This window comes from Arachis duranensis, chromosome 8 (genome assembly GCF_000817695.3).
Source record: "Arachis duranensis cultivar V14167 chromosome 8, aradu.V14167.gnm2.J7QH, whole genome shotgun sequence".
In the NCBI taxonomy this organism is placed as follows: Eukaryota; Viridiplantae; Streptophyta; class Magnoliopsida; order Fabales; family Fabaceae; genus Arachis; species Arachis duranensis.
This window is the reverse complement of record NC_029779.3, coordinates 17,595,497-17,623,193: the sequence shown is the minus strand read 5'-3', so window position 1 is coordinate 17,623,193 and position 27,697 is coordinate 17,595,497. Positions and strand designations below refer to the sequence as shown.

General features: G+C 35.4%; 5 protein-coding genes across 6 annotated transcripts; 3 read left to right on the top strand and 2 right to left on the bottom strand.

Moving 5' to 3' along the window:
• Positions 1-508: 508 nt before the first annotated feature.
• Positions 509-4,178, top strand: LOC107461209 (uncharacterized). Of its 2 annotated transcripts, none has more exons than XM_016079686.3 (13): positions 509-931; positions 1,054-1,222; positions 1,319-1,399; positions 1,634-1,728; positions 1,796-1,902; positions 2,006-2,116; positions 2,327-2,436; positions 2,596-2,890; positions 2,999-3,076; positions 3,173-3,223; positions 3,351-3,437; positions 3,565-3,642; positions 3,776-4,178. In XM_016079686.3, exons 1-13 carry the CDS (start codon positions 922-924, stop codon positions 3,824-3,826), a joined length of 1,323 nt encoding a protein of 440 aa, XP_015935172.1. In that variant the 5' UTR covers positions 509-921; the 3' UTR covers positions 3,827-4,178. The 2 variants fall into 2 exon arrangements, with proteins under 2 accessions (XP_015935172.1, XP_015935171.1); XM_016079685.3 differs by having other exon boundaries at positions 1,796-1,911.
• A 3,498-nt stretch (positions 4,179-7,676) lies between these two features.
• Positions 7,677-9,366, top strand: LOC110274541 (uncharacterized). The gene is made up of 2 exons (XM_021129010.2): positions 7,677-8,491; positions 9,027-9,366. The coding sequence occupies exons 1-2, from the start codon at positions 7,704-7,706 to the stop codon at positions 9,031-9,033; spliced, it is 795 nt and encodes a 264-aa protein (XP_020984669.2). The 5' UTR covers positions 7,677-7,703; the 3' UTR covers positions 9,034-9,366.
• Positions 9,367-13,879: 4,513 nt separating this feature from the next.
• On the top strand, positions 13,880-21,079 carry LOC107461193 (pentatricopeptide repeat-containing protein At5g57250, mitochondrial-like). Its single transcript, XM_052252977.1, is given in 4 exon segments — positions 13,880-15,435; positions 15,438-17,128; positions 17,376-17,516; positions 17,914-21,079. Coding segments are annotated over 2 exon segments (3,030 nt in total). The 5' UTR covers positions 13,880-14,000; the 3' UTR covers positions 17,033-17,128; positions 17,376-17,516; positions 17,914-21,079.
• LOC107461192 (aspartic proteinase CDR1-like) lies at positions 19,193-20,458 on the bottom strand. Its single transcript, XM_016079659.3, has one exon. It carries the CDS (start codon positions 20,456-20,458, stop codon positions 19,193-19,195), a length of 1,266 nt encoding a protein of 421 aa, XP_015935145.1.
• On the bottom strand, positions 20,811-22,655 carry LOC107461117 (uncharacterized). Its single transcript, XM_016079581.1, has 3 exons — positions 22,365-22,655; positions 21,933-22,151; positions 20,811-21,830 (listed from the first exon to the last, which is right to left on the bottom strand). Exons 1-3 carry the CDS (start codon positions 22,653-22,655, stop codon positions 20,811-20,813), a joined length of 1,530 nt encoding a protein of 509 aa, XP_015935067.1.
• Positions 22,656-27,697: the final 5,042 nt, after the last annotated feature.

Here is a 27,697-nt window from a genome sequence, read left to right as displayed (position 1 = left end):
TCATAGCAAGAGGATAAAAACGAAGATATAAAAATATTGTTATATTTTGTCAGTTAGTATTTTTTTTGTTTAACTATTTTGTGTTTTAAAGACATATCTTAATAGTCTAGTAACATAATTTTTTAAATTCTTGATGTATTTAATACCTTAAGAATATTAAAGAAAATCATTTTAATAAATTTTAGAAAAACTTTTTTATAGTAATTTAAAAAATTATTTTTAAAGCACATGCTAGTAAAATCTTTACTTTTATTAACAAGATACTCTTTTTTAATATTAGCGCTATTCTAAAAATTAAGAATTTATTTTCAAAAATATATAAGCTAAAATAAACTTATCTTAATTTAATCTTGAGACTTCCAAACCATTTATAACAAAATAATTTTTTGAGATATCTAAATATAAATTTTCAAGCGTCATATTTTTAAAAATATAATTTTTTTAGATATATTTATTAATCTTAAAACAAAAATGTTATTCAAAATGAAAATCCAAAAAAACGGGGGTTAAAATTTGAAGAAACTTAAGTTGTATTTCACCATTTTTCTCTCTATCGCAGTCGAGCCTCCTGGGTTGATCGAAACCTGTCTTTTTTAGGGTTCCGTCCAATTATATCTAAATCCACATCTATATAATAATCCTAATCCTGATTCTACTCCCTCTCTGAGAGAGAAGTTTTCAGATTCCTATTTCACCGCAGTATTTTAATGGCTTATTCACCATCAGAGTCAAACCCAGTGTTGTTGTTGTTGTTTATACGCTTCTTCATCCCGATTCCGATTCCTTTTAGTTCTGCTTCTTCCAATCCTCGTACTTGTTCACCCTTCGCCATTTCAAATTCCGATTCTGTCTTGTAACACCTTACAAATAATACATAAAACCCTTCAACAAATCAAAGCAAACATACAGAGCCCTAAAACCATGGGAAAACGTAAGCCGCAATTCCTAGGGCTTTTTTTTCTTCCATAGATCATCAACCAAAATGATTTGATTTAATTCAATTGAATATACCTACTTAAATGTCTAATTTTTATTGGTTTCTTGATGGTTCAGGTAATTCTCAACGGAAATGTGCTGCAATGTTCGATACCGATGATGATAGTAGCGTGACTTCGTCATCGACTTCGCGTTCTGATATGATGTCGGTGTATGGGGGTGAAGATGTGCAATTTTATCAAGATTCTGTTCTCGACCAAGCTCTGGATGCCTTAGATGAGAAAAGGTAACTTTACTTGCCCGTCAAAAGAAAATTGAATGCACATGGAGCTAGACTTTGATATTCTGAATTGATGATTGATACGTGTTGTTTGAATGAAAGGGGTTCCACAAGGGAGAATGCTTTGTCATCGATCATTGATGCATTCAATAGCAATATTCAGCATGATTTTGTGGAGAAGAAGTAAGAATTTATCATATGGCTTATAAAATCTTTTATTTATTTAGCAATTGTTTTTGTGGTCTTTTATGGTTATGAGTTTTCCCATAGCAATAAGGGTGCGGGGGTTGGGGGTGAGTAGATGTTTCCCTTTAGTTTTTGGTTTCCTATTCCGTATTTAGGCTTTGATGCTATACGTATTGATGTCTTTCCCAAAAAAGTTTGGTTATCATAACATGCCGTTCTTTTCTTGATCAGATTTGCTACCTTACTACACCATTGTCTTGCTTCATTAAAAAAGGGATCTAAAAAAGCATCTGCTAAGGAGATATCTTTGGCATCACACGCCATTGGTAAGATTTTAAGTAACTTGCTTATGTTTCATGTTGCCTTCATTTCATTAAATAAATCATTTTTCAGGTTGTTTGGCCTTGACTGTTGGATGCGGCAATAATGCACGTGAAATATTTGAAGAATCAGTTCGTCCTCTAGATGAATCTCTTGCGTCCAAGTCAGATGTTTCAAAGGTACCCTCAGTGAGTAATTGCAAAATCCTGTGTGAAATTTTTTCATGGAGAGTCTCTAGTATTTAGTTGGATCTTATTTGGTTGATGCCAATTGTTTTTGTAGTTGCTTGAATGTTTGGCTATAATAACCTTTGTTGGAGGGATCGATCAAGAAGAAACAGAACAGTCAATGGACATCATGTGGCGAGTGATCCATCCCAAATTAGGTTCCAATGTAAGCAACTTTTTCTACCATACTAATTTGTTTATCCACTTATCAACATCTGCTAGTAGGATTGTCTTGCCGGTCTAATATGTTCCCAATAGTAATTCTCCCATGTTCAGTGCTTGTATGCTAAGTATGATGACAGCATTTTTTCCCCTTCCACCTTGGGTGTATGGAATTGTTCATTCTATTTACTGCCTCATTTGTTTCATGGTCTAGGTGGTTGCAGTCAAACCATCTGCCCAATTAATAACTTCTGTGGTGTCTTCGTGGTCTTTTCTCCTCTCTACCATGGACGATTTGAACCTAAATTCAAAAAATTGGCAAAAGTAAGCTCAATAACCTTGACTACCACATTTATTTTTATTGCATTGCTGAACCAGTAATGTGCCAATGTACTCCTCTCATAGAGGAAAAGACTTTGCTTCCAATCTTATTTTATGCATCACTTCTTTGGATCAATCTTATTATTTTTATTCTTGATGTAGTCAAATATCTTATTTATCGGGTCTTCTGGACAAGGAAGATCGGACTGTACGAATTGCTGCTGGTGAAGCTTTGGCTCTTATTTTTGAGATTGGAACTACAGAGAAATTTTATACTGATTCTAGGAGTGCAGAAGAGAGTAAAACACAAGAAAGTTACATATGTTTACAAGGATTGAAAGGGAAGGTCATAAATCAATGCAGAAACCTTTCTGTGGAGGCCGGTGGCAAGGGTTCTGCCAAAAAGGATCTTAATAACCAGAGGAACTTGTTCCGAGATATTTTAGAATTTTTTGAGGTATTTTAATTTCATTTTATTCAGTAGTTAATATTACTATGATAACAGAAGTCATTAATCGTCTTGTGAATCTAGTATATATGTTCTGATCTTACTTTGTTATGTTAGTATGGTTACTCCCCCGAAACTTCAACAAAGATTGGTGGTGATTCCTTGCAGACATCATCGTGGTCCCAAATGATTCAGGTTTTCTTGCATTCTTTCATCTTTGTTTTTTTCTAAATTAAAAAATTTACGGTGATATTCTGCACTTAAGCATTCTAACATCCAGATCTTGTGCAGTTAAATTTTCTCAAACACTTTCTTGGGGGTGGGTTTATTAAGCATATGCAGGTTGGTTGCTCTTTGATTTAATTTCTGAATGAATTTCTGATTTGCTGATTTTCTAAAATGCTGATATTGAATTATTGATGGTTGTTTTCCCCTTTTCTCTTGGTACTGTTCTCGCTTGTCAAAATAGGAAAATGAGTTCCTTCATGATGTCTTTGATTTCACGCCGAAGAGAAAGTTCAATAATAACAAACAGAGAATGTCTGGTGGTGAGAAGGTAAGTTTGTGCGAGTGATAATGCTCATTTATTTTGCATTACTGTTACCATTTTTCTATTGAGTTATTGACTGCATCTAGTAGGTGCCTTGACTAGAGAATTATTGACTGCATCATTGTACTTGCAGAGATTGTTTAAGTCTCCAAATTCAGTACTGAACAAGGCTAGAACCCAACATCTTAATAAGCAGCGTTTGCAAGCTGAGGTTGGTATACTTATTCATTCACTTTTATAATCCTGTTGAAATACATTATACCATCTGAAAATTGGACAACAAACATAACTTTTGATGCAAGAAACAATTCTTATATTCTTCATTTATTTGGTGATATTAACAGGGAAGGAACTTCGGCCACTACGCTGTCGGTGTCCCCGAGGAGGAGGCTTGAGCTGCAGTGGGAACAACAATAATTGCGTCATATGGAGGGTATTCGACAATTCATTTCATTTAATTTTATTCTTCAGCTTTGTGACTTTAGATTGATATTGCTTTGACATTGATGATAAAGAAAAATGTATACTTATATTAAGTCACCAGGGCATATCTGCAGCTGACAATACGGCTTTATGTGTAATGGTCTCTTTTTCAAGCAATAATATAGGTAGGTCAATTTGTTTAAGAAAAATTAATAGCGAATTTAGCTAGTTGACTTTAGTTTGGTTGAGGATTTGGAAAGGCTTCAAATAAACATATTGCTTTGAACATGATTGAAAATACAAAACACAAGGTTGATTCGCTTATGTTTAATTTGTTTTGTTTAGTATAGAAAACAAAATATTAATGTGCATTATATATTTTTAATGTATATTTTATATTGACTATGTATTTTGTGTTTGTTTGAATTAGTTCTAAAAAAAAGTTTTTTTTTTCGAAGTGATTTTTAATTTTTTTAAAAGTAAAAAGTAATTTGTTTGAATATTTTATGTAAATTTTTTATACATTATGTTCAGATATAATAATAAATTAGACTTTGTTTACGAAAAAATAATAGCAAATTTCGCTAGTTGACTTTGAGTTTGGTTTGAGTATTTCGAAAAACTTCAAATGCTAAGGTTGTGATGGGAAGAGAGACAGATACTAAGAAATAGAGATTGAAATAAATCTCAATATTGTATTTGGTGTAAAATGAGAGCTAGAAATGAGAATGAAGTTTTAATTTAATTGTACAAAGGATAAGTTGGAATTAATTAATTAAAATGGAAGTATTTTAGGTATAAAATGTAATTAAAATTCTAGTCTCTATCTTTAAGAATTTTAATTTTCTGTGTCTTCACTTTTTAATATTCTTGAGCCATAAAAAGAGATTTGAAAAAAATAAGAACATATATAATTGTAATATTAGCATGTTAATTTTACACTAAATTTTATATTATAAGGCTAATAAAAATTTATAGGCAACTTAATATTTTACTAACCTCATTAGAAAAATAATTGGCATATACTGTTGTGTTCCATGATATACATTTTATTTCAAGTACAAAAGTATAGTTAATAAATCAGTTATATCTACGACAAATATTTGTACAAAAGTATAAATTATAACATGTTATTAAAATTAAAATACTATTTTCTTATCTAAATATATATTATTAAAAATTTCGTTGAACACAGACATTTGTTGTTGATGAGTTTGGATTGTTGTCTTCATCTAGAATTAAAATGTTCAGACCATTGCGATTCTTAACTCTTGACATTAGTGAACACTGATTTTGGCAAGTAAAATCCTAAATGTGATAATAATTTACCACATAGTAAAATACCTTAGTTTTTCAATATTTTTTCTCTTCATATATAATATCCTGTCAGCCAATAATATCTAAGTTGCATTTTAAATACGATTTGATTTGTTAACACTATTAGATATCAATAGCATCACAAATATTTTTCTCAATTGATGACCAGACCTCATTAATAACTGCAATGAATTTTCTATTGTCACACAGTAGTCCCATAAAATAGAAAGCATCTTAGAAGCTAGGATATATAATCACATTAACTGTCCTAATAGACTCATATGTTGTGCAACATTTTTTAATAATTAACAAAATTCTCATATAGTAGATATTATCACATGTATCCGGTGGAATATAGTTTAACCTCCTGTAAAATACTCTCTCTTGCATGGATATCATTCCCTTTCTTCGCTATCATAAACAAATTGATTTGGAAACTCAATATACGTTAAAGTTTGACCAATTTCAAATTCTTTGTTGATCACCATCCATGCTAAGAACGAGTAAATGCCCATAATAGTCCCTGAGATTCACGCAATTACTCATAGTAATCCCTAAGATTTCGATTTCCCTATTGTAGTCCTCCAGATAGAGCTTCGAGCACTCAAACTAGTCCCTGGCCATATTTCAGGTGATGACTCATCACCGGAGCGCTGACGTGGCCTAGGATTGCCACGTGGGACATGTTCAAAACGACGTCGTTTTGGGTTTGGCGCCCTTGGAAGCCAAAAACGACGCCGTATAGGTGTTACTTAATATGAAAAACAGTTTTCTCCACCAACACAAACACTTCGTCTCTTCTTCTTCCACCCTCTGAGTTCTTCTTCATCTCTCCAACAATGGCGTAGCCGTAGGGTTGTATGTGCTGGGTTAACGAAAATTTGAGAGAAGAAGTCATCTGATCAGAAGTTGTTGTTACTCTTCCCTTCCCTTCCTTCACCACAAAGACGAAGTTCTAACGTTGTGATCGGACTCAAGGTAACTTTTTTTTTATTATTTTGCATTTTGAAAACAGTGTTGGTTGATGATAGCATTGGTCAGTGTTGTTGAGGTTCTGGAGTTTTGGTGTCATTGTAGTGTCTAGGGTTTGAATCTTGGTTGGGGTTTATGGGGTTGCTGTAATACCCGAATGAAACAAGGAAGAAACAGGGAGAAGTATGGAGGTTTGGAAAAAAATGTTTTCTTGTGGTGATTATTTTTCCTTTTTAATGCATGAGTAGGCTTTCAAATTCTCCCTATGTATTGTAAAAATTTTAAATTTCTTGCAGATGGAGGAGAAGTTGGACATCATGTTTCATCATGGGGGTGACTTCAAAAAAAATGCAGAAGGAATTATGATATATTCTCCAGACAATAAGGCCTGTTTAGGTGATCTAGACACTGATACTCTGGATGTGTTCTACATACGGAACTACCATAAGGAGCTTGGGTACAATGACATTAAACAGTGCTAGTGGCATGTTCCTGGAAAATGTTTGGAGAAGGGGTCGAGAAATGTAAACAATGATAAAGAGATAAGAGAGATGGTGAATTGTGCTAGGACAAATGAGGGATTGATTGATATATATTTCGAGCATACCGTGTCAGTGCCGGAGGTGTTAGAGGGAGATAACATAGTTGTGTACTTGGATGATCATGGTGGAGAGGGATGTAATGCAGGTACAGATACTGATGTGAGTCCCCCAGTTACAGAGACTCATGCAATCATAGTTGCTTCTCCTATCCCTAAGATTTGTACCCAACACTTCTTGCAAATCCAGTCCCAAAAAAAATAGAACATCTCCACGGCAATCACAACCATCACACTCCAAAACTGCCAATCCTTCCAAGACAACCAAACCTGTGAAGAAGACCAACTCCCCAAAAGTCACCAAGCCCACCAAGCCCACCAATCTCACGAAGCCCACCAAGCTCACCAAGCCCACCAAAATTAGCCAGCCCACGAAATCCAGTCAGAACACCAAATCAGATAGGAGCAAGAAGCAGAAACTGTCCAAGAGACCAAGTATTTCTAGGAGACCCTGTACACAGTCTGCTGCTAGAGGATTTACTAGCGAAGTGTTTAACAATGAAGTTCCCTTTGATTTATCTTCTGACTCCTCTGATAGTGAAGAGGATAGCATGTTCAAGCCAGGTCCGGATGAGGGTAGTTCCTCTGATTCTGAGGCTACAGGGAATGATCCTAAAACTGGGAGTAGGATTAGGAGAAACATGACACATGCTACGGCGGGTAAGAGAAATATTAGTCCACTAGGTAAAGGGAAGGAGAAGATATTACATGAAGACGATGGTTTGGTGGAGGAGGTGAGCGACGCTGAGGTTGACCTTGGGTTTGTGGGTTGTGTTCATGAAGGGGTAGAGTATGGACTAGACCCAGGTGTTGACTCTGATGGCAACAATTCTTGGCACTCGGAGGAGATGAAGACGCCTCCAAACTCAGAAGATGAGCTAGAGGAAGGAAATGAATCTGAAGAGGCAAGTCCGCTGTTTAGGGAAGGTGCAAGGTTTGGAGAGCTGCACCTTGAGGTAGGCATGAAGTTCGGAACTAAATGGGAATTTAGAGAAGCTGTGAGAGAATATACAATCCAAGAGGGAAGAAGCATAAAGATAGTGAAAAATGATAACATTAGGTGCAGGGCGGTGTGTAAGGTGAAAGAGTGCCCATGGGTGGCTTATGCATCTAGAGACCATGAAGACACATGTTGGCAAATTAAGACATTCAATGATGACCACACTTGCCCAAGAGAGGACAAGAATAGGGCTGCCAACAGGAATTGGGTATGCAGCAAGCTTGTGAAGAAGGTAAGAAAGTATCCAAATTTTAGACACTACGAGGCTGCAACTTACTTCAAGACACGGTTTGACTTGACTCTGAATAAAAACTCAATATCCAGGGCATTAATGGATGCAAGAAGTGTAGTGTATGGGGATGAGAAAGAACAATATAGGATGGTTAGGGATTATGGTATGACGCTGTTGAAGACTAATCCCGGTTCCACTGTACAAATATGCACCACCCCCCAACCAGATGAAGAAGTTACCTTTGAAAGAATGTATATATGCTTAAGTGGCTGTAAAAACGGGTTCAAGGCTGGTTGCCGTCCTTTGATAGGTCTGGATGGTGCTTTCCTGAAGACCCGGTTTGGTGGACAGATTTTGTCAGCCGTGGGGTTAGATGCTAATCATCATATCTATGTCATAGCCTGGCTATTGTCAGAGTGGAGAATACAGAGACATGGAGATGGTTTCTCGAGCTACTTCATCAGGACTTGGGGCATTATAAAGAGCATGACTGGTGCTTCATATCGGATATGCAAAAGGTGTGATTTAATTTGAATGTCTCGCTTTGATTTTATGTGATCTTATATTAAGAATTGTGTTGTTATGCTTACTGTGAATAATTGTGCTTTCATTAGATTTTGATGGTTAGTTTTTAGTGTAAGACCTTTGATCATTGGATTATTGGATTTTCATGGTTGGTTATTAGGAAAAGAATTCTGCTGTTATGCTTACTTGAAGAATTGTAGCTTCCATTCAAGTATGATGGTTAGTTATTTTGTTAAGAATTTTGCTGTTTTGCTTATCTGCATTAATTGTGAGATGATTGGATCTTCATGGTTAGTTATTAGGAAAACCATTGTGCTGTTATGCTTGTAATGCATTTTATGGGGAACTTGTAATTACTGGTGTTCTCATTAATCTAGCTGTCCTATTAAACGTTAGGGACTTTTATGGGTCACGACCGTGAATTGTAGGGACTATTATGGGGATGGTAATCAAATGTAAGGGACTATTATGTGTTACGATTATAATGTCAGGGACGATTATGTGTCTAACATTTAATGAATCTGGCAGGGACTGATATCAGCAGTGAAAGCGGTGATGCCTGATGTGCATCACCGTTTCTGCGTCTGGCATTTATGGAAAAATTTCAACAAGAAATGGAAGGAGTTACAGCTAAGGGGACTTCTGTGGGAATGTGCAAGGACAACAACATACCAAGAATTCAGGGATGGAATGGAGAAGATCAAAAGGTTAAACGAGGATGCCTGGGCATACTTAGAGAAGTGGCCTATGGATGCTTGGACCAGAAGTTTATTCAGCCATAAGCCGAAATTGGATAGCATCTGTAACAACGCCTGTGAAGTGTTCAATGCTAAGATCAAGGATGCACGAGCCAAACCCATCATAACATTGCTGGAGGAGGTAAGGATGTTTGTTATGTGAACCATAGCGAAAAACAAGGTGAAGCTGCAGAATCACACTGGGAAGCTCACACCTGTTATAAATAGCAGGTTGGAAAAGGTGAGGAAAGAATCCAAGCATTGGAAGCCTATTTAGACTGGGGATAACGGATACGAAAAATTTGAGGTGCATGGACATCCAACCAACCATGTTGTGGACATAGGAAAGAGATTGTGCACATGCCAATTTTGGATGCTAACGGGTAAGTTAATTGTGTTTATGCATTTTACTTTATTCAGCCACAACTATTATCATGGTTCATCTCACTGTTTGGCACCTGCAGGTATCCCGTGTGTGCACGCTTGTGCTGTCCTGTCTCGTGTGAATAAACAGCCAGAAAACTTCTGTCACAGATGGCTGACCATGGACTCATACAAGGAAACTTATAACCACCACATTAATCCAATTCCGGGTCAACCACTGTGGGAAAAAGCAGAGGACTGTAACAGGCCACATGCCCCTAAAATCAAGACAAAACCTGAAAAACTAAAGATGAAGAGGAGGATGGATGCGGACGAGAAGAGTGCTTTTGGAACTAAGAAACCTAAAGTTGACCCAAAACTCTCAGGCAACACTGCAGATGGTGTACACCTAAAGAGACAGCTGAGTGCCTTTACATGCAGTTACTGTGGTGATAAGGGGCATACAAAGAGAGGCTGCAAAAAGAAAAGAGATACTGATGCGCTACTGCTGTTGCTGCGGCAGCAGTCGCTGCCGCTGCCGCCGAGGCAGCTGAGAAGAAGAAAAATGATGAAGTTCATACTGTGCCTGAAAAGCCTGTTCAGCAGCCCTAAGACGTTTCTGGCCAAGCAGATTTGGGAAGCAATCCCCAGGAGATCGAATTAACTCAGCCTTCTGCTTCTGAGCAAGAGGATTCTGGAATGGTAACTAAAATTTTACATATGAGTATGTTGTTATTTCCATGCATAAATAATAGTTAACGCCACTTATTTCTCCTATAGGATCCTGCACCGAAAAGACCTTCCAAGCTGTCACCACGAAGACGATCCTCTAATCAGCCAACCACACCAACAGTGAATTCCTTGCAGGGTGCATCTTCAGCAACATCTTCAAAGTTTGCCAACTTGATGCAGTTCATCCCAACGCTAGGATTTAGGCCCCCAAGAAAGAAGAATTGAATACTTTAGATATATGTACTTAGGAGTTTCTGTTTTGTGTTTTGTTATTAGTCTTTTCCATCGTATAATGACTAGATGGTGAACTGTGATGCAAAGGCCTTTTTGGTATGCTTTGGCCTTGCTTTTGATGAAACTACAGATAGCAGCAACATGATTTCTAGGCTGCCTTTTACAGTCAACTTTTGTTGTTTCTTGATAGACAATGGAATTTATGTTAATATACTATGCTATGTGATTTACCATTCAAGAAGCAGTTTCTTTATTTTTTTCATACACAATGGAATTTAAATTAACAATAATTTCAGAGTTAATAACACTTTTCATTCCATCAAGAAGCAGATTTTTACAAATGTTGATAACAAGAAACCCAAAACTACCAATTCATTCATCATTTATAATACAGGATCACCAATAACACTGTCAATACACACACACCTAACACTAACAACTGGGTCATCACTTATTTGCATCTGAACATCCTCCTCCAACCTTCGAAGCCTCCAATCAACGTTGATCTTCACTTCATCACCATACGATTCTGACTTTTCAACCTGTTCCTCATTCACAGAATCTGCCCACACAAAAAGCTCGCACCATCTCTTCCCACTTGTCTGCAACCAATAAAGGATCAAAGTTTAGAGAGGAACAGAACAAGAATAGTCAGGGGAGGCATAACAACACAAGAACAGTCAGGGGAGGAGAATAACAGCAACACAAGTGATTACTCTAACCTACATTATAATTGGGGCAGCCATAGAACGGTTTATTCGGATTCGAATCTGTGCCAGACCATCTGAGAACTGGCTTACAGCCACAGCCGCACCATTCTGGCGGGACCGATCTTCTGCTCTTCGTTTGCGTTCTACTCCGGTTCCAGCTAGATGGGGAACGAACAGAGCTTCCACCTGCAGTGCTACCTCCACCCATCATCGACATGAGTAGCAGCCCCCGGATAAGAGTGCATGAACAGGAACAAGTGTATGGAAGAGGAAGAAGAAGAGGTGAACAAGATGAAGAGGGGAGGTGTATGAGAATTTGGGGATTTAGGGTTAATTATACTATGAGGGACCAATCTGGGTAAAAATTGAAACTTAGCCAGCTCAGCTAGCCTTTGGCAGCAGTCCAGCGTGGCAATCCTAGGCCACGTCAGCGCTCCGGTGATGAGTCATCACCTAAAATATGGCCAGGGACTAGTTTGAGTGCTCGGAGCTCTATCTAGAGGACTACAATAGGAAAATCAAAATATTAGGGATTACTATGAGTAATTGCGTGAATCTCAGGGACTACTATGGGTATTCACTCTACTAAGAACATTACTTTTTCCGTTCTTTTGATCCATGATTTTTTCAAGATTGTCATCATCTTTAAAGATAATATTTTACTTTCTAGGTAAATAAAAAGTTAATCTCATCACTGAAGGCCATCTCCAATGAATATCATAATCTAAAGTTCTCTATACAACCTCCTGTGCCACAATTATAAAATTATTTGATCTCATAATATATTTTTTTAAGTATGTTTTATCTTTTATATTTTTAATACTAACATACCAATAATAACATTTTAAATAAAAAGATAGAAAAATATTTATTCACCAAAAATAATTTTTTTCTCAACAAATTAAAATCCTTCCAGTACAAAAAAGTTTAATATTACAAAAATAATTATAACAAAATAAAGTTAAAATAACAATCTAAATAAAAATATTAAAATAAATAAATTTAAATTTATAGAATAAAATCTTAAAATAAATTTAAATAAATAAAAAAATTAATAATTAATTAATTACTTTAATTTTATAAAGATCAAACAACCTAAAATATTTTTTTTAAAGTATGTTTATTTTTTATATTTTTAATATTAACATATCAATAATAATATTTTAAATAAAAAGATAGAAAAAATATTTATTTTCAACAAAAATTAAATTTTTTAATAAATTAAAATCTTTCAAGTACAAAAAAAATATTATAAATTTTTTTGTAATAAAATAAAGTTAAAATAACAATTTAAATACAAAATACTAAAACAAATAAATTCGAATATATAGAATGAAATCTTGAAACAAATCCAAATAAATAAATTTACATTAAAGTTAATATTAAAATTCCTAGATTTTGTTTTACTCATCTATTATGCGTAAGTGTTGATATTTAAAAAATAATAATTGATTATCCGTCATCGACTTCTCTTAACAAATTCATAAATCGAGACACAAGAGTCCTCTTAACTGAAGTATGTATTTTTTTATTTTAATTTATGTGCAAATAATTTAAAATTAAAAAGTAACAACTTAAACAAATAATAATAATTTATAATTTAAAAGAGTAATCGGTAAATAACTTAAAATTTAAAAAATAATAAACTAAACAAATAACTTAAAATTTAAAAAATAACCACCTAAGCAAAATAACTTAAAATTAAAAAAATAACAACCTAAGCAAAACAACTTAAGTAAATAACTTAAATTTTAAAAATTAACAATCTCTTTTAAATTCAATTTTTTAAACTTATATCAAACAAATATATTATCTAAACTTTTATAATATATTTGTTAGATATAAGTTTAGATTGTGATAAATTTTGATAATTGTTATGTTTTGAGAAGGTTTGGTTCAATCATTAGGTTGAGCTTAATTGCAGAAGAGGTCTTATTACTCAATTGTAAGGATTGTATAATATCAACTTATTAAATGATTAGAATTGCATTTTGTTTGAACAGTGTTGACTTATTGAATAGTATTCCATGTTTGGAATTGCATTTTGCTTTAGATTGGGATGGTTTTCTTACGGAATGAGTAAGTTTGTATTAGACTACAAGTATGTATTTAGGTGTTTATTTATATTTATTTATTATTTTATTATAAAACGATTTTTTCGGTTGAATTACGATTGAATCAATGATAAGAATGGTTCGATGATCGGTCTAGCTTTTAGAACCTTAGTTTTAACACATGATTTTGATTTTATTTATATAATTTTATATTTTTTTTAAATTATGACCGGGTTAATCGGGTAAATCAGTGACTCATCGGTTGAACCAGTAACTCAGTGACTCGGTTATATGATCAAACTGATTACTGGTTCAGTTTTGATAACTATGGGTATAGTTAACTTTATGTTAAGTTGATAAATGAGATCCTGATAATTTAGTTAAATCTGTCAACAACTCTCGACTATCAATTTCACGTGAAATTAACTGCGACTCTGTATCAAAGAATTTGTGTTTTTTTGGTTTGTCAAAGTTACACCCTCGACATGACACATAACAATTCAAGCAACTATCATTTATTTTTTTTCCTTGTTTAGTCAGGAAGCAACTATCATTTGTGTCCAACTATGGCATTGCCTATTTGGAGAGTCCGACCAAAACTGGGCTAGGCTGAGAGAGTTCAGTTACCACTTCACCATCTTCGATTCTGACTGAATACCGTTATTCCCTCCCATGAAATTGTTCTACGCAACAAGACCATTCTCCTCCTCCTCCTCCTCCTCTTCTTCTTCTTCGTGCTCCTCAAAGAACCATTCACTCCAAACATTATTGAAGCGTGGATTCACCCCAACCCTGAAATCCATCAACATATTCCTCCTCTCCCTCCTCCGCCACCGCAAGTTCAACCTCATCATCCACCTCTTCACCACTGCCACACTCATCCCCACTAACCCTACCACCCTCTCCATCCTCACATGGGCACTCCTCCATTCTAGAAGCTTCCAAGATGCCGAGAATCTCATCTTAACTCACTTCACCCATTCCCATCCTCGCATCTGGGACACACTCATCCGTACCCACCATGACCCTCATAGGGCACTCTTTCTTCTACGCTATTGCCTCCAAAACGGTGCCGTTTTGCCCTCTCCTCTCACTTTCTCTTCTCTTATTCACAGACTCTCTTCTCAGGGGGACCTAGGCATGACAATGGAGGCGCTGGAGATCATGACAGATCATAGGGTAAGGTACCCTTTTGATGATTTTGTTTGTAGCTCTGTGATTTCTGGGTTTTGTAGGATTGGGAAGCCTGAACTTGCATTAGGGTTTTATGACAATGCTGTGGGTTCTGGGGCACTGTTGAGGCCCGGCTTGGTTACTTTAACTGCAATTGTTGGTGCACTTGTTAGGTTGGGGAGGCTTGATGAGGTTTGTGGTTTGGTTAGGAGGATGGAGGAGGATGGGATCGGTTTGGATGTTGTTTTGTATAGTGTTTGGGTTTGTGGTTATGTTAAAGGAAATGACTTGGTGGAGGTTTTTCGAAAGATGAGGGAAATGGTGGTGGTGAAGGGTATCGATCATGATTATGTGAGTTATACTATACTCATTGATGGGTTTTCGAAGTTAGGCGATGTGGAGAAGTCATTTGGGATCTTGGCTAAGATGATAAAGGAAGGGAAGGGGCCCAATAAGGTCACTTACACTGCAATAATATCTGCTTATTGTAAGAAGGGTAAAGTTGAGGAAGCACATGGTGTTTTCGAGAGGATAGGTGAGTTGGGAATTGAGTTGGATGAGTTTGTGTATGCAGTTTTGATTGATGGGTATTGTCGGATTGGAGATTTTGGTAGTGTCTTTAAGCTATTTGTTGAAATGGAGAAAAGAGGGGTTAGTCCTAGTGTTGTTACGTATAATACCATAATAAATGGTTTGTGCAAGTTCGGGAGGACATCTGAGGCAGATGAGTTATCGAAAGATGTGGCTGCCGATGTGATTACGTACAGCACGTTGTTGCACGGTTATACTGAAGAAGAGAACACTCCGGGGATTTTGCAGACAAAGAGGCGACTAGAAGAAGCTGGAATTGCCATGGATATCATAATGTGCAATGTGCTGATCAAAGCATTGTTTATGATGGGGGCTTTTGAAGATGTTTATGCTCTTTACAAAGGGAGGCATTAGTTGAACTCAATGATAAAGGACTGGAGTTAAGTAGATATACATTTAGCATGTTAATGAGGACAATTCTCACTGAAAAGGGTGCAAAAGAGGTTTTAGATTTAGTTTACACAATGGAAGGATTGGGCCAAGACTTATATGAGTCAGTATGTAATGATGCGATCTTTTTATTGTGCAGAAGAGGATTTCTTGAGGATGCATATCGCTTGTGCTTGATGATGAGAAAGACAGGTTTATACATTACAAGAAACTCCTATTATTCTATTTTGAGAAGCTATCTTAGTAACAGAGATAGGGAGCACATGCTGCCCCTATTGAATATCTTTCTAAAAGAATATGGCCTAGTTGATCCAATGATGCGTAGGATACTAGCATGCTACCTATGTTTAAAAGATATTCATAGTGCCCTTCAATTTATGGAAAAAACAATCACCCTTCCGGTCTCCATCCTCAGGATTCTGATAAAGGAAGGTAGAGCTTTAGATGCATATAAGCTTGTGGTAAAGACTCAAGATAGTTTACAAGTCATGTATGCTGATTATGCCAATCTGATTGATGCCTTATGCAAGGGAGGATATCTCAATAAAGCATTGGATCTTTGTGCCTTCGTTGAAAAGAAAGGGATCACTTTAGACATAGTTGTATATAATTCTATAATAAATGGATTGTGCCATGAGGGACGCCTTATTGAAGCATTTCGGCTATTTGATTCATTGGAGAAACTTAATTTGATACCCTCTGAAATAACTTATGCCACATTAATTTATGCACTGAGTAGGGAGGGATATCTGGTAGATGCTGAGCATGTTTTCAGTAAAATGGTCCTGAAGGGCTTTCAACCAAAAACACAAGTTTACAATTCACTACTTGAGGGTATTTCAAAGTTTGGTCAATTAGAGAATGCGCTGGAGCTTCTAAACGATATGGAGACAAAATATATTGAGCCTGACAGCTTGACGGTTAGTGCTGTCATAAATTGCCATTGCCAAAAGGGCAACATGGAAGGAGCACTTCAATTCTATTATGAGTTCAAGAGGAAGGATGTATCACCTGATTTTTTTGGGTTCTTGTACTTGATAAGAGGCTTATGTTCAAAGGGACGGATGGAAGAAGCTAGGAGCGTCTTGAGAGAAATGCTCAAATCGAAGAATATTGAAGAGATAATTAACATAGTTAACAATGAGGTTGATAATGAGTCGATAGGTGGCTTTCTTGCCATTTTGTGTGAGCAAGGAAGTATTCAAGAAGCCCTTACAGTTCTTAATGAAATTGCAAGCACACTTTATCCTGTTCTAAGGTTATCTACATATAATCAAGGAGCTCATGCACAGAGGAACATTTCTGAGCTAAACGCTGGTTTACAATCTTCAAGGTCTCTATCCTCCTCTTGTAGAACTGGTTTGGATTTCGGATCTTGTGATGCTAGCGTTGAAAGTGATCTTACAATAAATAATGATAGTCATGTGACAAGGTCCCGGCCACTCAACTTTGACTTCTATTATTCCATGATTGCCACACATTGTGCCAAAGGGGAGCTACAGAAAGCTAATCAAGTAGCTAAGGGAATGCTTTCCCACCTAAGGCGATGAGCTGAACATAAGAAAGAAGAGAGAAAATGAATTCTTTCAATGTGGGAAATTCTCTATTTTTAATGCCAGGAGAGATCACACAGTTGACATCTGCAGGTATATATTTTCCTCATAATTAAGTTTTCAGTATATATTTATAATCACATTCGTTTCAGGTCAAAGTATTACAGAACATTAGCATATGATAGATTGATTTGACCTTTTTATAAGTTCATAACTTCTTAGACAACTTAAGCTTGCATTGCTCAACTGTTATGTTCACAATTCCCCTTTTTTATTTGATTATCTCGGATTAGCTTTATAGTCCTCGCTACAGTATAAAGTTCTCAAATTTTCATTGCAGCATCAACCAGATAAACAAGAAAATGATGTCCTAGCCCTCTGTCATTCCAGTTTCTTTGACCGCACAACCAGTCTGAAAAGGACAATAGGGTGCCAATTGGAGTGCAAGGGATCCGTATCTGACCTGTAAGATATATAAATGGTAAATACATGCTCAACTTTGATTTAACTTGAGTTATAAACCTTTGCACGTAATTAAGAGATTCACTATTACAATTGTACTTTTCTTTTTTAGTTTTAGATACGTAGGCCAGGAGGATGATGAAATTTAATTTTTATTCTATTGGTTTTTAATTAATATTAGGCAATGCATATACATATTGGTGGGCTAAGATAGTACTTCTATACAAAAACAAGAGGCAAATTCTTTTGGGTTCTTAATGAACTTTTGTAGCATTTTTGTGGATTAGGAAGTGTTGTCATTATCAGTATGACATGGGTGCATTCATGTCTTTCGATAACTTGTTTCTCAGGCACCATATGTTTATGTAGCAAAGGATTTGCACTTAAGAATGCTTAATGTTTTCTTATGACAACAGATAATAGGAGCAGGCACTTGATTACATGCTAATTGCTGCTTTAAGCTTGAGATTAAAAAAGTCATGCTCTGCATTTGTGGAGATCAAATGTAAGTACTTTTTCTGGAGACAATGTTTTTTTAGTATTTTAAAGTGGATTGAGTTGTATTTTCAGTTTGTTCTTTCATTTCCTTACACTTCTTCCCTCCCTGCCTGAACTTCCTTTTTAACCAGAGAATGGTTGACTTCAAACAAATGAAATCTACCTTACTCCTAATGCCTTTTGCCCTTCATGGAGGAGTTTTGAATGACAAAGAACCAGAAATGATTTCATTCTTAAATGAGTTAAATCAGATCCCTTTTTCTTTTTTTGGGTATTTAGAGAAAAGAATGAAGTGATTTCATTTATAGATCAGATCATATTGGGTATTACTTTATTTTTTCCCCCAGATCTTGTCATTTTCCTATGTATTTGATTGGAAATAATTTGGTATCTAAATGTTTGAAAAGACTTTTATACCCTTCTTAATTTTGGTTCCATTTTTAGCCCATTCTTTGATTGGAGGGAATTCCCCTTGTTCCGAAGTTGAAACCCTCTATTTTATATGCAAGATTTAGCTTCCGATTGGGTCAGTGTGAAGCATTGGCTTTCTGCCTTAAGCTCGTGAGGCCATAGAGAATTTCTTTTATTACTTTGTCAAACAGGTATGTTGCCTCAGATCATAAATCTAAGGGAAAGTGAGCCCAGTGCACAGCATTCCACATTATGTTGCCACAGTTACTAGTTTATATTCGGGTTGTTATAATATGTTGTCACATTGTGAGTTTGAGCTTTTGGTGAAACAGATTATGGTTTGCAGTTTTTATTTTGTGTTAACATGTTGATATCAGAAGTATGTGATTTGGTTCTTTAGTTCTGAGTCTTCACTGCCATATTATCTTTTATTCAATTGATTTCAGAAAGAATGTATGCAATATACTTTTAGGGACATGGCAGTTTTTCTTTAACCGTGTTTTTGTTGCTGTAAGCCTGTAAGTATAAGTCCTTGTTACTTTTCACATGGCCACATGCACACGCACAGCATGTAACCCTTTGTTCTTTGTGATGCCAATAGTTGCTTAGTAATCAATTGTTCTAATTCCCATTGTATTTTTCAACAGTTAATTTTACGATGCACTTTTGAGAAATAGCATGGCCTTACTCAGTTGCTGTTGACATCAGTGTAGAAGTATTTGGTTCTGAGCTCTCATTCAATGCTTAACAGGAAATTTGGTCGCTTTGTTTTGGAATAGACTTCCATCAGCCACTAAGCAGTTGACAATCAATTCTTTGAAAGTAAACAATCTGGTTAAGAAGGTCATATCCAACATTGTAACCCTGCTGAGCCAATAAGCCGATAACAGAAGATCGGTTGTCGACGCCAGTCGCACTGACTGGACCTATAGCCATGCAGAATACGCTGTCTGTGAGCTGTTCAAAGAAGCTTCCAGTGTCCAAAGCCAAATCTGCACCTTGAGCAAAATGGAAGGTAACCACTGGAAATCCAACTAAATCTCTACTCACAACCCCCAAATAGCAATATAGCCAGGGATAAGTTTCGATTATAACTTTCCTAAAGGACCTGCCGAGGATATTCCTAACTTCCTTGTATAGTAAATTTTGCACATCATCAGGTAGGTAGGTGAGCGTAGACCCTGTGTCAATGATGACACCACCCGCGTCATTCTCTTTCATCTCAAAAGTTGCAGGAGGAATGTCAAGCCTCCTTTCTCCTACACTTATGCCTTCCATGGTGATGTAATACATGCCACGAAGAGCTTGAAAATGGGTTGGATAGCCTTCAAGATCTGCTCCTTCGCCTAGGATCAGTTGGTTGTAATTACTACTTTTGTCAGCTAGGCTTCCTATGCAGTAAGAGAATTTATGGCCTATTTGTGATGCCAAAGACATACGTGCATTGTTTAGTCCTAGTATTCCATTATACCCTGGATCATTATTGTACACAATGTCGCGGCCACACCCGAATTCTATGTTTGGTATTTGAATGGAACCTTCGTCAGATGTCTCAAAGACTAGCGTTTCATAGCCAAGGGTTCCTGATGCAGACGAATTGTCTGCGTAAGTGATAATGAACGGTGACCTATCCAAGGGGTGGCAATTGCAGCCTCGAAAGCCGCAAGGTGTCCTGCATAATTGGATGTAGGTGGAAGACTTTGAAGGGCCAAAAAGTTGACCTAAATGTTGATCACAATTCGTGCAAGGGTTGCACATAATCCAGAAGATTTCGCTGGCAGAGTCCATCACAACTAGCTGTGGGGTGGGAGGTTGGCCTACTGAGATATTTGCCATTATCGTTCTACCAGACGAGGAGGGAGAAAGTTGAGTCCTATGGTCGCTGGCGGCCATAGTTCCTTCAATCCTCGCATGCAAATACATGACACGTGCAATGGAATTTTGGATGTCGAGTTCAATCCTTTCTTTGGCTGTTTCACTTTGGTTGTAGTGTGGATGGTGAACAGATCTTTGATGAATGAGTTCGGTGACCAATCTTTTAGGCTTTAGCATTTGGTAATTTAGCCAAGGATGTGGTTGTTGAAGAATTGGTGCTGATAGATATTGAGAAACACCAGGTTGAGAAGGTTAGTAACAAAAGAATCGAAGTTTCATGTACAAGTGTCATTCCACCTTCAGTTAATTGAAATGGCTTTTGGCAAGTTGTAGATACAACTTTCTAAGACATGTTAATATATATAGTAAACAAGGATTTTGTCTAATATGTATATGTATAGACATAAAATAAGCTTGAAGTCATTTCTCTATTATCAATTTTTTGGTGACTAAATAGAAAAGAAAGAAAAAAGAGACAAAACCAAATTAATTGGCTAGGGTCATATCTAAATCTATTAGATGTTGAAGCTCACTCCATGTCCGCGACAGAAGCAACTGCTTTAGCCATACAATCTGCAACACTATTTGCAATCCTCTGAATTAAAAGAATAGAGACTCTCCAATTCCAATTCATAACCTCCTGAATATGCTTTGCCAAATCCCATTTCGGAATATCCTTACTAAGCATTCTTTGGTTTACCAAGAAAAGAGCTTCTAAACAGTCTGTTTCACAAATAACCTCACGAAATCCACTCTCCCAAGCAAGAAGTAAACCTCTCCAAATTGCATACAATTCAGCAAAAAGAACACTGCACACTTCGACTTTTCCAGTGCAACCTTTCAACCAACATCCATCAGGATTGCGAATAATACAACCAAAACCAGCATAGCCAGAAGGAGCAAACCAACTAGCATCACAATTCAATTTAACAAAATGAACTGGAGGTGGAACCCAATGCAAACAAAGTGAAAGAGGAGACAGAGATTGATGCATAGCAAAAATAGTGTGAAACTCCCTTACTGAACTACGAATCAAACTCACCACTTTACTAGCACTCCATGAATCATCTATATTAAATAAGTCATGATTCCTGCTTCTCCAAATCCACCAGATAGTCGAAAAGAAAAGAAAAGCATCTCCACTCCTTGCACCTCTGTAGAGCCAATCATGTAAATTCGAGTTATTTGAATACAGACCTAAAAGGGTCCAGACCTCCTTGGCACTAGGGCACTCTCGAAGACAATGAAGAATGGATTCAGAACCATTCTGACACCGATGACAGGTGCTAGATAAAGCTAAACCACGACCCAAATGAAACTCTGCTGTAGGAATAGCATTATGGAGACTGAGCCAAATCAAGAACTTATACTTCTCAGAAATATGCAGACGACATACCCACAACCAATTATCATGCTCATTCCAGTCAAACTTTCTTTTGGCTAGCCAACTGTATCCACTCCTAGCTGAGTAGAGTCTAGAAGATGCCACACCCCACGACCAACCCGAACTCTCTCCAGCATTCAAATCCGGATTATAAGCATTCAAACCCTGTTTGACATCTTCTGGAATGATAGAGAAAATATCATGGAGATTCTATTGACCATCTTTCCAAACATCTCTAATAGTTAAATCAGAGTCAGATATATGTACAAAAGGGACATCTTGAGCAATTGGGCCCTCAATACTCCAATTGTCAAACCAAAAAGATTGATCAAGTGACCCAACGCACCAAGAGAAGGCATCCTTAAGAGCACCAAAAGCCTTTGAGATACTCTTCCAAACATGAGAAGCATTACAAGGGACATGGCCATCTAAAACTCCCTCATTTCTCATATACTTCGCCCTCAATAGAGCAACCCAAGGCTTGTCCTGACAATGAAAAAGTTGCCACACCAATTTACCAAGTAAAGATATATTAACACACGCAGGGTCTCTAACACCCAGGCCACCAAATTTTTTTGGAGTGATCACGGTCCTCCAATTAACAAGAGAAAGACTTCTACCATCAACTTAACCCTTCCAAAGGAACTGTCTCATCATAGAAGATAATTTATCGCAAACCCAATTTGGAAAAAAGGATACCTGCATATGATAGACAGGAATTGATGCTGCAACAGAATTGATCAGGCAAAGTCTCCCTGCTTTATTTAGAAGCCTTCCTTTCCAATTAGCTAATCTTCCCCTCACCTTTTCAATCACCGAATGAAAAGAAGCCCTACTGGTACGAGAATGATTAAGGTTAACTCCAAGATATCTTCCTAAGTCCAAAGCAAAACGTATTGAAGAAACACTAGTAAAAATATCTCTTCTACGAGCAGTCACATTTTTAGAACAAAAAGCTTTAGACTTTTCAAGATTCACTTTCATGACCATTCTCTATTATCAATTGAAATGGTTGCATTGCAGGTATGATTTGAACAAACGAAAATTGATGGCAGGTTTGTAAACTAAGAGAGGTTTCAAAAGTGCTGTGCAAATGCATGATTGTTGTGACATTTTGTTTAATACATCCTCTGCTAAACAATTCTGGAGAACAAGGAGCATGTGTTATGGTTTGATGATATTTTTAAGAAGGGAAATGTTTGTATATAGTGACTTCAATTGACATTTGATTATTGCAGTCTAAATAAATGTGGATTTAACTTGAACATGCATGGAGTGGATTGTATCTGAAACAAAATGTACACATTTGTTTAGAGCAGTTGATATATGACAAATAAATTAAAAGGTGACATTTCTTTTTGTGTTTTTTTTTTTTTTTTTGGGAAATAAATTATAAATACACATCCTAAAATATAATTATAGTCTGATATAAATCTTAAAATATCTTCGAAATTTAAAACACTACATAAAACATTGTTATTAGCAGATACTTCTTGATTAATATTATCTTCCATAACTGAAATTAATAAAACATATATGAAATTAAAAAGTAAAAACAGCCAAGTCAGAAATTGAACAGTTCACAGAAAGTCAGAAATTGATATTTACAAAAGGAAGCAATACAAGATTGCATATTAGAGTATAATATTGATATTTACATCAACAAAGTAGCTGATACTGCAAATGATGTTACAATCTTTTAAATGTAACTCCATTTTTTTTCCACAACTCCAGGTATGAAACAAATCCTTCAGACATCAATCTGTATTTAAGACGATATGCATTGTATAAACATTAAACAATACTTGCCGAATGCAACCAAAGTTCATAATGGAAGAATCATTTAATCTTAACTGGGAAAAGAGAAGGAGGGGGCACAAAAGATATGGAGCAACAAAGAAAAAAGAGCAACAGAAAACAGAATGTCTTTAGTTACATACCAAACCGTGTTTGTATAAAATTGACAAATAGAGAGCAACAGAAAACAGAATGTCTTCAGTTACAGAGCAAGTTCACAGTTCAAATTGACCAACAAAATAGAAATTGTGCAACAAACAGGAATTGAGCTGCAAAATAGAAGATCAGCCACAGCCAGTTAATTTTCAGATTATTAATTTTTTATGCTAACCAACAAACAGGAATTGAGCAGAGGAACAAAGAAGGAAGAAGATGAGCACTGAGTAGAGGAAGTTTACAGAGCTAAGTTCACAGAAATTGAACAGTTCACAGATGAAGTTCCAGAAATTGAACGGTTCACAGAGCCAATTTCACAGAGCAAGTTCACACTTCACACAGTTCACAGTTCAGATTTTTTATTTCTTATGCTCAGCAGCAAACAGAAATTGAGACGAGGAAACAAATTGACCAAACACAAATTGACCAACAAAATAAAACATAATTCTAAGTTCAGTTCACAGACACAGGCCACAACACAACACAACACAATGAACATACACAGAAATTGAATAGTTCACAGATGAAGTTCCATAAATTGAACAGTTCACAGAGCAAGTTCATAGAAATTGAACAGTTCACAAATGAAGTTCCAAAAAATTAAACAGAAATATAAGTTCAGTTCACAGAGGAAGTTGAGCTGCAAAATAGAAGACCAACCAGCTTAACATTCAGATTTTTTATTTCTTATGCTGAGCAGCAAACAGAAATTGAGCCGAGGACCAAACACAAATTGGCCAACAAATAGAAATTATGCAACAAATAGGAATTGAGCCACAGCCAGTTAATTTTCAGATTATTAATTTTTTATTCTAACCATCAAACAGAAATTGAGCAAAGGAACGAAGAGGGAAGAAGATGAGCACTGAGCAGAGAAAGTTCACAAAGCAAGTTCACAGAAATTGAACAGTTCATAGATGAAGTTCACAGAAAATTAAATAGAAATCTAAGTTCAGTTCATAGAGGAAGTTATTAATTTCATGCATATTTGTATCGGGGTCGATGGAAGAACATGAGCAGAGGCGAAGAACAAAGAAGATGAGCAGAGGACGAGTCACTCACCTGGGGTCGATGGAAGGCTACCGGTGTTGACTGTTGAGGACCGCGCGACGATGAAGACGATGAAAGTGCTACTGCTTGCTGGTGTTGAGAAGATGAAGACGATGGAGATGGAGGGCTACTAGGCAGGGAACTAGGCGACGATGGAGGGTTATTGGGGATGAGGTCCAGGCGACGGCGGTGGCACTGATGACTTGTGACCGCGGGGACGAAGGATGGCGACAGGGGGGCTATGGTTTAGGGCGGCTAGGATTCTCCATTGGAGATTATTCAGATGAATCATGAATGAATGGGGTCGGGGGAAGAAAGGGGGTGGGGTGCTCCACGGGCGGGTCGGGTCGGGTCATATTTTTTATTTTAAAAAAACGTAAAACGGCGTCGTTTAGCATAACCGGCCGGTCACCGGTTCGGTCCAACCGGCCAGTTTTTGACCGGTTCGCCGGTTCTTGAGCGGTTCTTCTCTCCGCAGTTTTCATATGAGGACCGGACCGCTTGCAGTGCCGGTTTGCGGTTAAACCGGTCGAACCGGCCGGTCCGGTTCGGTTTTCAGAACATTGATAATTACACTTTCTACAGGCTATAAATATTTTGCATTTATAAAATTTAATTAGTCTTAAATAATTGACTATTTAAAAGAATTAGACAATATTAACTATTTTCCCCTTTTTAACTGATAACCTATAAAATATAGAACATTTAATTATCTTATATGGATACAAAATATTTATTGTCCGATAAGCTGATTTTTTATTACCCTCACATTTATAATCAAATATAAATGAAGGCACAAAAATAAATTAGTTGATTAATGATTGACGTTTTTGTGTTATGAAAATTCGGTTATTTTGGTGCATGATTGATTACTTTATTGAAAATATATGTAATATACATATAAATATATACAAATATATTGGGGTTGATTTTCAACGTTAATAACATAAATTCTTTTTTGTCAAAATTAATAATAACAAAATTTTAAGCTCACTTAAATTTATTTAAAATAAAACAATTTTAATCATAAATGGACAATTATTTAATATCAAGATTGTAAAAGTACAACTCATCTTTTAAATACTTTTTATTAAGGAGTACCATACTTTTTTTAAAAAAATTTGACAAACCATAATTCTATTTTAACCTGTCAAGTTAATCATTTTTTTTATTTCCAAATGGATTATATATATATTTACAAAAGTAAAAACAAAAAATTAAAATCTATAATCTACTACTTTATTTATTACCGCTAATAGGAAGCTAACTATTGCGTTATTTTTTTTTTATAAATTATTGCATTATTATTATATTTTATATATTTTTTTAAAATTCTCAATATTATTTTTTTGGTACTTATTTTTCCTTTATATATTTTAATTTGTTTTTATCATTCTACTATTATTTTGCTCTTTTAAATGATACTATGTAATCAGGAGCTCCATTTTTTTAATTCGTACGTATTTTCACTATGTTCTCTTATTATCTTACTTTGTTTCTTTTATATTATAAATTTGTTAAATTTTCTTTATATTTTTTTTATTAATATAGCCATACATATTTGTTGATAAACGAGCATATACATGGCTTCTTCAATATTTATCTTACTATAGTCACCAAAAAAATATTTAGAGTAAAGTATCATTTGTCCTCAATATTTGGGGTAAGTCTCAAAGTTGTCCCTAACGTTTTAATCGTCCTATTTAAGTACCTAACGTTTCAAAATTGACTCAATGTTGTCCTGCCGTTAGGGATCCGTTAACAGAATTGACGGCGGGACAAAATTGAGACGATTTTGAAATATTAGGAACTTAAATAGAACAAAAATGTTGGGGACAAAAATGATACATAGAAATAAATTTTAATTTTATCCTTCAATAATATCAATTTTTTACTATACATAGTATTCAATTATTTTTTAATCACATCTAAATAAATTACACTTAATCATATTACTTTCATTTTAAATAAATTAATTTTTTTATAATTTTACTCTTAAAGATTTTTAGTTATCATATTTATTTAAAATAAAAATAATGTGATTAAGTGTAATTTATTTAGATGTAATTAAAAAATAATTGAATACCGCGTATAGTAAAAAATTAATATTATTGAAAGATAAAATTAAATTAAAATTTATTTTTATGTATCGTTTTTGTCCCTAACATTTTCGTCCTATTTAAGTCCCTAACGTTTCAAAATTGTCTCAATTTTGTCCCGCCGTCAATTCTGTTAACAGATCCCTAACGGCAGGACAACATTGAGTCAATTTTGAAACGTTAGGGACTTAAATAAGACGATTGAAATGTTAGGGACAACTTTGAGACTTACCCCAAACATTGAAGATGAAAACAATACTTTAGTCAAATATTTATCTTACTATTATTCCATTAATGTATTCTAATTATGACATAATAACAATATAAGTATTTGTTTTATTCAATGCATAACACTCCTATTTTAGTTAGTCTATTTATAATTATACTATTATATTATAATAACATGGTCTTTTTTATTAATTATATATATTTATATTTTTAATAATTATTGAAAAATGTTTATACAAAAACTATAATCCATGTTCAAAAATTATTTAAAAACATATATGAAATAATTATTCAAGAATATTTATACAATAAAATAGAATATACACAAATTAAAAGAATTAGTAAAGAATCATATACTGTGGAAGGAGTGTGAGTGATATGCATCCCATAAAAACTGCAAAAATATATCAAAGTACAATGTTATAAATAGTAATTAACTGAATTCAGTATCATAAAAAACACAAATGACAAAACACATACTCCATTCGGGAGAAGATCATCCAACCTTCCCCTCACATGAGGGGTTGTCCAATGTCTGAATTGAACTTCGTTCGATTTATAATCATTTCACCTAATCCTTAATTATAATTTCAAAAGGTAATTAAAAAATAATTAAAAACTACATCATATTAAAATTTTTCCTGTATGCAAGCAAAAAACTAATATCTAACAGTAGAGGTTCTATTGATGATATTTATACCC

Coding starts and splice junctions, on each gene's coding strand:
- LOC107461117 (XM_016079581.1), bottom strand. CDS start 22,655: ATGGTCATGAAAGTGAATCTTGAAAAGTCTAAAGCTTTTTGTTCTAAA. Junction 22,152..22,364: donor TTCCTGTCTATCATATGCAG/GTATCCTTTTTT, acceptor TTTCATTGTCAG/GACAAGCCTTGGGTTGCTCT. Junction 21,831..21,932: donor TTGCTCAAGATGTCCCTTTT/GTACATATATCT, acceptor GATGTCAAACAG/GGTTTGAATGCTTATAATCC.
- LOC110274541 (XM_021129010.2), top strand. CDS start 7,704: ATGAAGTTCGGAACTAAATGGGAATTTAGAGAAGCTGTGAGAGAATAT.
- LOC107461192 (XM_016079659.3), bottom strand. CDS start 20,458: ATGCTAAAGCCTAAAAGATTGGTCACCGAACTCATTCATCAAAGATCT.
- LOC107461209 (XM_016079685.3), top strand. Junction 2,117..2,326: donor ATCCCAAATTAGGTTCCAAT/GTAAGCAACTTT, acceptor TTCATGGTCTAG/GTGGTTGCAGTCAAACCATC. Junction 2,891..2,998: donor ATATTTTAGAATTTTTTGAG/GTATTTTAATTT, acceptor TTGTTATGTTAG/TATGGTTACTCCCCCGAAAC.